The sequence below is a fragment of the Vespula pensylvanica genome, chromosome 9, assembly GCF_014466175.1.
Source record: "Vespula pensylvanica isolate Volc-1 chromosome 9, ASM1446617v1, whole genome shotgun sequence".
In the NCBI taxonomy this organism is placed as follows: domain Eukaryota; kingdom Metazoa; phylum Arthropoda; class Insecta; order Hymenoptera; family Vespidae; genus Vespula; species Vespula pensylvanica.
In genome coordinates, this window is record NC_057693.1 from 6,708,306 (window position 1) to 6,719,663 (window position 11,358).

General features: G+C 33.4%; 2 protein-coding genes across 2 annotated transcripts; one reads left to right on the forward strand and one right to left on the reverse strand.

Moving 5' to 3' along the window:
- Window positions 1–3,229: 3,229 nt before the first annotated feature.
- Window positions 3,230–4,913, reverse strand: LOC122631841. Its single transcript, XM_043817989.1, has 3 exons — window positions 4,902–4,913; window positions 4,464–4,569; window positions 3,230–4,116 (listed from the first exon to the last, which is right to left on the reverse strand). The coding sequence occupies exons 1-3, from the start codon at window positions 4,911–4,913 to the stop codon at window positions 3,275–3,277; spliced, it is 960 nt and encodes a 319-aa protein (XP_043673924.1). The 3' UTR covers window positions 3,230–3,274.
- Window positions 4,914–8,373: 3,460 nt separating this feature from the next.
- LOC122631788 (adhesive plaque matrix protein) lies at window positions 8,374–9,814 on the forward strand. Its single transcript, XM_043817882.1, has 3 exons — window positions 8,374–8,530; window positions 8,723–8,974; window positions 9,065–9,814. The coding sequence occupies exons 1-3, from the start codon at window positions 8,507–8,509 to the stop codon at window positions 9,530–9,532; spliced, it is 744 nt and encodes a 247-aa protein (XP_043673817.1). The 5' UTR covers window positions 8,374–8,506; the 3' UTR covers window positions 9,533–9,814.
- The last annotated feature ends 1,544 nt before the right edge of the window (window positions 9,815–11,358 follow it).

The following is an 11,358-nucleotide window of genomic DNA, read 5'->3' on the forward strand; positions in this document are numbered from 1 at the left end:
CCAACGTTCTTGTTAAAAAGAAAAAGGAAAACAAAAAAAAAAAACGAATCGATTGGTTTTCTTTCTTTTTCGTTTTCTTTGTTTTTTTTTTCTTTGTTTTTTCTTTTCTCTTTTGCTTTTGTTTCCTTTTCACCCTTTTACTTAGTCTTTCCACAACGGAAACGCGAATGCGAAACTTTCTTCCGCGAATTGCGCATGAATTACCAAATGTCTGATTCGGTAATAAAAAAAAAAAGAAAAAAAAAAAGAACAAGTAGGTGAGTTTAAGGGAAATGACCGGTATATTTCTACGCGTCGTTATTTATTCTTCACTTTTTTTACTCTTTTTCATTTTGTTTCCCTTTTTTTTTTCTCTCTTTTTTTCTTTTTTTTCTTCTTCTTCTTTTCGAAGACATGAATTTTCTCTTCCGCGAAATCGATTATCGTGCATTAACCTTTGTCGATTTTACGGATCGATGTGTAATTATGTGAAAAGCAAAAACTATACGAACGCATTTTTACGTGCTTTCTTTCTTTCTTTCTTTCTTTCTTTCTTTCTTTCTTTCTTTCTTTCCTTTTTATTCTCTTTTCTTTCTTTTTTTTTTTTTTTTTTGTTTGTTTGTTTTACAGACACGCAACTTTCATCCGTGGAAGTGGATATTCGTCGAACGACTTTGTCGGTTTCTAAGAATGAATGTTTAATTAAATAGCAAATGAAAAAAAAAAAAACATTTCATGTGTTGTTGGAGCATGCACTTGTGAAAGAAAGAGAGTTAAAAAAAAGAAAGGAAAAAAAGTTGTTCCTTTTCTTTTGCCGTTTCTTTTTTTCTTTTTCTTTTTTTTTTTTTTTTTTTTTGCTTTTTTTTATTCACACGTTCTATTCTGTTTATTTTTCTACTTTATAAAAGCGTCTTGCAATTAGACGCGTTTGTTACCTTTTTTAATAGTGACTCGTTAAAGAGACTCATGCGACATAGTTGCACACGGTGAAAGTTTCGTCGATGCGGTTCGAAAGTTTCCGTTCTAAGGTAATCGCATTTTACGATTTGCGCTCGTAATAATATTTCAAAAAAAAAAAAGATAGAAAGAAAGAGAGAGAAAGGAAAGAGAGAGAAAGAGAGAGAGAGAGAGAGAAAAGAAAAGAAACAAAGAGATAACAAATACTTTCGGATTAGCGTAGACATTTTTTTCTATGCAGATTTACGATTAATTTTTTTCTTTCTTTCTTTCTTTCTTCTTCTTCTTCTTTTTTTTTTTATATGAGACGCGAGAAATGTTAGAGAGATATACGTGGGAGTAAGGAACATACGACCATGTAAGTGGAAAGCGCATCATCGTGGAATGTCACGTCTCAGAAGCGAGTTTCCCATAGGATTCAAAGGTTACGGTGCAACGATGCACAAGATGCATCTACTGTGGTGCGTATAACCGCATAATCCGTTGCGCCGACATTGAATTGAATTTTATATAAGATTATCTATCGTGAAAGTATTTCTTCGTTGGTTTCTCTCGCGAGAAAATTTTATTGTTTACTTGTAGTCATAAACTTTTAATTAATTAGAATAAAAAAGAAAAAAATATATATATATATATACAAAAAGAGAGAGTGAAAAGAGGATAATTAATCTTATTTTTCTTCTCCATCTCGACAATTGCTAAAATTCAAAATTTTCTCGTCGAAGAAAAAAAGTCTTATCGTTTCTACGAAAGACAAAGTAAAAAAAAAAAATAAAATAAAATAAAAACCGAAGTGAATAAATAAGAACGACGATTAATTTTTCTCTCTTCTCGATATTACTTTATCGAGTCAAAAAAAAAAAGAAAAAAGGTCTGACTGTGTATTAATAAAGATTAAAAAAAAAAAAAAAATAGTGAATAATTTTTATTTCCTTTTTTGAATTCTTTTCGTTTTACCCAATCAATCTTGTTAACTCAAATCGTCGATCAGAGAAAAAGTTGAGTTCGTCGGACGAAAAAGGTATGAAAAGAATAAAAAAAAAAGAAAAGAAAAGAAAAGAAAAGAAAAGAAAAGAAAAAGAAAATGAAAAGGTCAAAGTAAACGGGTACTGCAAATGTTAATAAAATTTTTAAATAAAACAATTGCGAAAGCTTATTCCTTGACAAATTACATTTTCCATTGTGTCGAATGCTTACAAAGACTTTCGATATTTATGTATATACGTGTCTATGTATATATGTAACTAACCGACACCAACAAATTATGGACCACGAGAGGAGAGAAGAGGAAAGGAGAGGAGAAGACGAAGGGGAAAAACGGCACAAAAGAGTCGAGCGGAGAACAGTAAAAACGAAAGTGGTTTAGAATTGCATGTGGAAACGAGTACGAGCTGTTTGAAGGAGCACGTTATATATTATGGTGGACTTGCGGAACCATGAAGGCCACACGAAAGTAGAACGATTAACATAATTTGTTTTTTTCTTTTCCCGGAGAAATGCTATCTCCTTTTCTTTTTCTTCTTCCTTCTTTCCTTTTTATTTATTTATTTATTTATTTTTTTTTTTTAATTGTGAGATAAGAATAAGCAAAAGAAAAAACGAAACGATAAAAGGAAAGAAAAGGAGAGAGAGAGAGAGAGAGAAAGAAAAACGAGCAAAAAATTTATCGAAGAATAATTCAAGAACAAAGATATTCGCGAAAGAAGAAACGCGAGCGTGACTTTGATTAATTACATACGTAGTCGAGGTAAGTATGTGGAAACCAAAAAAACAAAAATAAAAAAAATAAAGAAAAGAGAGAAAAAAAAAGTCTGTCGACTGTACTTATCAGATATTTAATTGATGCTCTTGTAACATCGTACCGACGTGTTTTCTATGAAAGCATGGAAAAAAAAGGAGAATGGTGTTCTAACTGGGTTACGAATATCGTCGCAAAGACGAACAGCGGAAATAATTGTTTTATTTCATTTTTTTTTCTTTTTTTTCTTAGTATTTTCCCTTTTTTTTTCGTTCTATTTTTTATATCCTCTTTTTTGTGTATGCGTGTTTTTTTCTTTTTTTTTTTTTTTTTTTTTTTTCTATAAAGAAAGAAAGAAAAGAAGAAAGAAGGAAAGAAAGAAAAATAGTAAGAAAGAAACAACAACGAATAACGCTCATCTTTCTTCGATCATTCACGAAATTAGAGATTAGATAAAGATTTAAGAAAATAACGATCGAACGTCCTCGTTGAATTAATTAAAATATATGATTACATTAAAAAAAATATATATATATATATATTATAATACCGTTCAACGTGACGCCATTGATCGAATTAAAATAATTAAACGAATTGTCGTCAATGACGTTGACTCTCATCGATCGGTTTAACATCCTCGACCTCATCGATGTTGTCGTCTTTCATGAAATAAATTTTACTCTTGTAGTAATACGGTCCTTTCGAATCGTCCGGTATCGGTTTAGGAATGAACAAGGTTTTTGGCCTGTAAGTAATTCTGTTAGCTATGACATCATAGGGTATCTGAGATTGGTAATGTAGCAACTGTTGTATCTCTTGCGGCATGTTCTTGTCGATGACCAATTTTGGTACTGGTTGAACAGGCATAGTTTCGATTGGTACGGTTATACCAACAATTTGTTGCGAGTTTTGCGAATGCTGAGACTGTTGCGATTGCTCGTGTTGTTGGGTACGTTGATCGTAGTCTTCCTTATAATCTATTCTTCCTTGAGGCTTAGCCATTCTTTCGCCGTAATAAAAATCGCTCGAAGCTGTTCTTGTGTCCTCGATGGTTTGATATTTCGCAGCGGGCGATACGTATTGAGCTGAATGAGAAATATCCGAAGGAGAATTTGCTTGTTCAATAGATAGACCCTGCTGATGGATAAAGGACGACGGATCGACGTAAGGACGTTGAGGTTCGTACGTCTGTAGTATCAACTCTTTGATATGAGTCGGTACAGACGCGTAAGATTTATATTCTGGTTGACCAGGGACCACGTTCGATAACGATGATACTGGTTGTTGATGATGAGACTGGACCAAACGTGCCTGCTGATGTTGACCCGCTAAAGTTTGCGGTTGAGCTATCGCGGTCTCGGCTCGTTGACCACGCTGAGGATTCTCCAGGTGAGCGCGTTGCTGATTGTACGGCACGTAGAATTTCCAGTTCACTTTCGTGCCTTGAAAGTCAGGAAATAATTCCAAATTCATAGATTATTAACATCGAATGGAAACATGGAAATGATATATTTTCTACGTCGGTCCCATTTTCGGTTTCCTTACTTGGACTTTTATCAAATAATTTCTTTTCTCCTTTTTTCTCTTTCTTTTTACTCTCAAAAATTTTTCAAATCGATATTAGAAAAACTTTTCAAGTGATTTAGAAGTATTATCGGAGATCAAGATTTTGTTAATTATCTACTAAATACGATGGAATAACAAAAGATTGACACATTTGTTCAGAAGATGAAAGGTTTGATAAGAAAGAAAAAAAAAAAAACAAACAAATAAAATAAAATTAACGAACCATCAGGATCGTCGTATCTGATTTGTGCCGCTTGAGATGTACGAGCGAGGCGAGTCGAGGTCTCCGTTTGAGCCAACACCGTGCTGGCTAAGGTCAAAAAAAGCACCTGAAAAAAGAAAAAGAAAAAAAAAAAAGAAAAAATAAGAAAAGACGAAAGAACAAACAACTACGTATATGTATATACAAAAAAAAAAAAAAAAAAAAGAAACAGAGAGAAAAAAACAGCCAACACGAATTATTACCAAACGTTTGATTCATAATAACTAAATAATTTTTTAATGAAAAAAAAAAAAAAAAAAAAAAAAACAAAAGAAAAAGAAAATCCAGGACCGTTCAGAGTTACGAATACAATTCATAAAACTTTTAATCGAATAAATCGAAAAAGAGTTTGCAAAATCAACCGCACGATACGACATTAGATAGAAGAGGAACACTCACGCTTAGTAACATGGTCCTTGATCGCTTTTCGAGTGTGTGTCTCTGTGTGTACGCGTTTATAAACGTAAAGTAAGTGAATAAATAATAACCAACTGAGTAACTAAGTAAGAGGAGAGGTGAGATGCGCGAGAGTGGATGAACGGTTCGAGTAAACGCGAAGGAATCAACCGGTCTACGAAGACTCCGACTTCTATATAGTCTCGCTGGGATGGTATATAGAGGACCGATGTAATTACCCGTAGCAGGCCAGCCTGCCACCGGTTGCCTACTTTTAAAGTAATTCCACCTAAGTAAAGAGAAAAAGAGACAGAGAGAAAGACAGAGAGAGAGACAGAGACAGAGAGAAAGAGAAAAAGAATGAGAAAAAGAAAAAGAGAGAGAGAGAGAGAGAGAGAGAGAGAACCCCTCAAGGATATTATCGGTTAGAAGTCGAAGAATGCGCGACTCTGGCGTAACCGTATTATAAAATCCCACTAGGAAGCTGCCCTCCTTCGTTAACGCGCTCATAGATTCGATCTTTCAACAAAGGTACTAAAAATTACTTTTGGTAGAAGAGAGAGAAAATTATGGAAAGGTTCAACCGATAATATGACGGATTTATCGGTTTTTCGAGAAATCCGTTAGGCGGTGAAATCGCTTAACGTAGATCCTCGAAATGTTCGAGAGAGAGAGAGAGAGAAAGAGAAATGGATAGACTGACAGACAGACAGAGAGAGAGAGATAGAGAAAGAAAGGAGCAGAGAGAGAGAGAGAGACAGAAAAAAAGAGAGAGAGATTACACAAGAGACTTTCATTGAATCTGGACAAAGATCCATCCAGAGCCTTCTTTATCTTTTGAAAAGGGGTGTATTTAGTGAATTGAATGAGTCGTCGAATGTCGATACTTTCAACACGACAATCGTACGCTTTGACATTCAATTCACAGTTCATTCATGATTCATATTCATTGTAAGAGAGAGTGAAAGAGCAAGAGAAAGAGGGATCGACGATCACATTTCTTTCTTTCTTTTTTATTTATTTATTTATTTATCGTTCGAACTTCGTAATGAAATGTTATTAAGTTTGCATTATAATAGACGGGTATTCGATTAAAATCGATGACACTCTATTAAATTTGATTTGTAACAGAGATAATTGTCCTATAGGAAACGATGATATTTTTATTTGATTTCTAATTATCCGATGAAACTGACAACTCAAATCGTATATTTGTAATGCTTATAAAGTTATAATTTTATATCTAATTAAAGTTTATAAGAGATTTATGTGAAATAATTTTCGTTTGTAGTACGAATCGTTAATATAATTTTCATGTAATATTAGATCAGAAATGAGAGTCTACGTGATTCGTACATGACGAAACGATGATGAAGAAAGAGGTGTGCCTGATTTCCATCTATAATGGTTCCTAACTATCAATAATTATATTTGCAACCGTATTTAAACTTTAACCATTATGCGTCATTATAAGGAAACGCGTTTGAATGAGTCCGAAAGAGGCATCGTAAAGAGTTAGAAATCTCGTTCATTTTTTCTGTCTTTTCTTTCCTTTTCTTTTCTTTTTTTTTTTTTTTCTTTTATTTTTCTTATTACACCATGTCACCCTTCGCCTCACACCCCACTTCCCTCACTCCTTTCCAGTCCAACATATATGTTTCTTAATCAACGAAAATAAAGAAAGAAGATTCATTAGAAAACTGGTCTCGTGCAATTTTTTATTATCTATTAACTGATTATATATATATATATTTTTTTTTACTAGTTTGATTAACAGGTTAATCTAAATAATGGATTAATTTAATATTACCAAAAAAATTAATCACATCAAATACAAAGACCACAGATTAATAGAAATTGCAGAGCAGTTAATATTATTATTATTAATATTATTATTATTATTATTATTATTATTTGTTATCCAACAAATATTTATTAATTATATCGACGATGATTTTTTCCTTTCTCTCTCGGTGTCTGTCAATAATAAATAATTAATTGAATTAAATATTGCTAAACGCGTATCAATAAAACGAACAGTACGCGTTTGCGATTGAAATCGAACGTAATAATCGTATTTCATTAAAATAATTCCTTTATTCTTTATCTCAGTGTACGTTCGAATTCGTGACGCAAGTTCTTCCTTTCTCCGTATGTATATACGGATATATAGGCTTCCGCTTTTTTTTTTTTTTTTCCTATTTCTTTTCGAGAAAGAGAGAGATAATTTAAAAGTTCGAACAGAATAATTCTTCTGTACCACGCGATTATTCCCAGAATAGTAATAATAATAATTATAATGATAATAATAATCGCTTGAAAAGTCGATTAAATTTATAAACGTGTGAACGCCCCTTAATGTTCACCGTTCAAGTAGTGCAACGATCGTTATGATCAGCCACAAATTATCATAGCTGACGAAACTCTGTCATCTTTCGATTCATTTATAAATAAACGAATTTCTTGTAAGAAAAAAAAAAAAAAACGGAAAATAAATCAATAAAAAATTCAATAGAACATGATTAGAAAGAAGGGTTAAAGAAACTACTTTGCGATTACTACGCGTTTACGCTTCTGCGTAAAGGATGCTGCGGGTGCGGCCATGAACTTTCACGCTAGACCGAGCACACAATTGTATCAAGAGTATAAATCTAAAACATTCTTTTTCTTTCCTTTCTTTTTTTTTTTTTTTTTTCTTTCAACAGTTATTGTGGAAAGCCACGAATCCGCATTTTTATGAAAGCCGTAGGATATCACGGAAATGTATATTTCCGATAGATCCGCGTGAAATTGTTCCGCCGAAAGAGAAAAAGGAATATTTAACGAGAGAACGTACGGGTGAAAGTCGATTGTGAGTATATTCCACGTGGCACGGAGTAAAGAACATGATTTAGCATGTTATTCCGTATTGAAAATATTGCGAGCAATAACTCGATATCCTCCTGAAAAGTACGTGAGAGATAGATATGGTTTTTGTTTTTTATTCGCTCGGTTTACACGTATCATCGTAAATCCATCTAAAAATTTCGTCATTACTGCATGATTTTTTAAGTATACGTTGCAGTGGATTAATTTAAAAATTCGTTCGTAATTATCCGCGTAATCGAAATCGATACTCCGATTTCATCACGATTGGTGATACGCCATACGAAGAGAATGTATTTGCGCAAACGTTCTATTTCGAGATATATCGTATATAAAAGAGGAAAAAACATTGTTCACTCCTGCGAACCGATTCTGTGTTATTGAAAAATATTCGATAAATTCCTACATTACCTACGCATGATAACTGCACAAGACAGATTTCTACTTTATCAATCGTAGCAAAAAAAAATTAAAAATATTGTTATACCATACGTCGATAATGAAGAAAAACCTGTCATTCTTTTGTTACCGACGACAAAATATTGCAATTGCAAAATACATTCGATGCATCTCGATGGATCGTCGAAGGGGCACGAGATGCAAAGTGCAAGTCGGCAAACACGCGAGGGCGAACATCAAGGTCTTCTCGGGGTACCAGATCCGCCATATCTGCCATATAAAACGACGAGTTCACCTATCCTACGATCATTCCCATTCTTCTCTCCTTTCTTTAAAGTCTCAACATGTTCGTTGTTCGAATTTCGCTCGTAAGTTTTTCTATACTACGTACTACTACTACTATTAATAATAATAATAATAATAATAATAATAATAGCAATAAAACAAAAAGAAAGTAAAAAAAGCAACATTAATAATTTATTAACATTTTTTGCTTATATAATAATTAAAAAAACAAGAAAAAAAATAATGAAAAGTATATCTGTCCTTGATATGTTCAGATATCATTGGTATACTTTACCATACTGACAAGCTGTCAGTATCAGCCGGAATCCCAACAAGCAGCGATATTAAGCGACGCGAGATATCTAGCAGGAGATGGTACTTTCGGTTCGGCTTATACCCAAGAAGATGGAGTTGAGTTTAAAGAAGAAAGTGACGTTAACGGTGATCGACGTGGCTCCTATTCTTACGTGGACCCAACTGGACAAAGGCGTACGGTGACATATACAGCCGGAAAGAATGGATTTCAGGTAGAGGATTATATATCATAAAATAATGGTCGGGCTAAATAGATTTATGAAACAATTTGAAATTGATTATTGCATTATTATTTCAAATAGGCAACTGGTGATCACATTCCCGTACCACCACCACAAATACCACCGCAACCGGAGTACGTGCCATTACCACAGTATAATCCTCCGGACTATAAACCACCAGCCGCTTACAGGACTCCAGCACCACCCCCACCAGTATACAGAAGTCCTCCTCTAGCACAGTATCAAACACGAGCCGAATCGGAATACGAGCCACGAGCCGTCTATCAACCCCAACCTCAGCCCCAACCCCAATCCCAATCCCAACTTCAACCCCAATATCAATATCGTCCACAGACACGATACATGTCACCGGATGTCCAATCTATACCCTCGTTTAGCCCTCGACCACAATATCAACCAACACAAGGAGCTCCCATTCAAAGATACAACGAAATTACAACACCATCGCCGCACAGATTCTATCCACCGGGAAAGCTTAGTTTCAACAGGACACCCGATGGATTTTCTTATACATTCAGCAAGAGTTAAGATCGAATTAATTGAATTTATATCTAACAATAATTTTTCTTTGAAGAAAAATACACGATATAAATGTTATTATACGATCGATATATAAGAGCAGTCGGTCAATTAGTTAAGTCGATAACGACGACGATTACTTTATATGATTTTAATTAATTCGATTAAGAAAAAGTATAATAATATTTATAAAAAAAAATAGATAAATCAAATCGATATGCGTATGTCTTTTCTTGCGTCATTGTGATGATCATTATCAACGAATAAAACATGTCGAATATCTCGCGTGAATTTCGAAGATTTCTTTTTACAACGAAAACCACACCCGTATCTAGGATTACCATTCTATCTCATCGGGTCAGGCTCACTTTCATCCCGTAACCTTTTAAGCCGACGATTTCGTAACGTGTTAACTCATTCCTGGGAACTCTCTGATACTAACGCGCTTATGTATTCGTCCGCAAGCGACGCTCACGTGTACGATGGGGAATATCACGAGTTTGCCTGACATTACTGAACCAGAAACGTTATTAACCAAATCACATGGTACACATAACTTGATAGAACAAAGATAGAACAGAGTTAGACTGTGTAATATATTCGGATTGTAAAAAATGGAAAATTGAAAAGATCTAATTCCGAAGGTGATCAAAGATAAACGATTCTAATCTTATAAATACGATATCTAATTTCACTTTTTACAATTATCCTACAGAGATTATATACATACGTTATTTATATATGATACAATATTAATAATAATAATAATATATATTATTAATATATGGAATTAATATATTAATTATAATATATATATATATATAAATATATATTACTAATATTATATATATTATATATTATATATATATTAAATTATTAATATATGGAATTAATATATAAAATAATATATATATTACTAATATTGTATCATATATATATATATATAATATTTATATATATATAATATCTATATAGGCACCGTTAAAGAAAAGCTCGCGGAAGAAAACTGATAAATCGCTTGTCACATTACAACAGACTCATGAATGACAATACTTTGATATCAGAAGATCGAGAAATGAGAATGTGTCTTACACGTAGTGACGTCGAGAGGTCGGAAAAATATGTTGATACCTGTGACAGGGGTGCGGCTGGCTAGTCCACCGCAAGGTGAACTACCTCCTTTCAGAAACAGGAACTCGGTAGTCTCTCGGTTAGGTGGGTCGTAAAAGAAATGCATACCATAACACGTTCGTTCGTTGTCACGTTGATCGTCCAACTTTTCTTTCTCCTTTTATCATCTTTCGTTTTATCTTTTTCCTTTTTTCTGTTCTTTTTTTTTCTCTTTTTGCATTAACACTTACTTTTCTCTCTCTTCCCATTTCATCCTTTGTCCTTCGAACACAGACAAACAAGCTAACTGAAAAACAACGAAACGCATTAAGAAACACGAAGATAAATAGAATTTGCTATTACTTTTTTACTCGCGTTTTATTTATAAAGGTATATTTGAGTATAGTATACATTTCGTTTCATCGATTATGGCAGTAATAATTATACCTGATTTCTGATTAGCTGCGCGTGACATCGACGGTATAAAAAAGTAATTCTAGGACAATTGCTGTTATTTAAAAGAGACAATAACGGAGAAATTAATTCGCTTTTCTCCGTGAAAGATTGAGAATGATTAAAAAAAAAAAAAAAAGAAAAGAAAGAAAAGAGGATGAGGTACATGAAAGAAAAAAGAGAAATAACGAGAAAAACATTATCGTGGAGAAAAAAATACAGAGAAAAGAGAGAGAGAGAGAGAGAGAGAGAGAGAGAGAGAGAGAGAGAGA

What these genes read in the sequence shown, in the direction of transcription:
- LOC122631841 (XM_043817989.1), bottom strand. An exon ending in CAGATACGACGATCCTGATG is followed by an intron (nt 4,117 to 4,463) that starts GTTCGTTAATTT and finishes CTGACTTTCAAG; the next exon opens with GCACGAAAGTGAACTGGAAA.
- LOC122631788 (XM_043817882.1), top strand. Translation starts at nt 8,507, where the DNA reads ATGTTCGTTGTTCGAATTTCGCTC. An exon ending in TCGTTGTTCGAATTTCGCTC is followed by an intron (nt 8,531 to 8,722) that starts GTAAGTTTTTCT and finishes TGATATGTTCAG; the next exon opens with ATATCATTGGTATACTTTAC. An exon ending in CCGGAAAGAATGGATTTCAG is followed by an intron (nt 8,975 to 9,064) that starts GTAGAGGATTAT and finishes TATTTCAAATAG; the next exon opens with GCAACTGGTGATCACATTCC.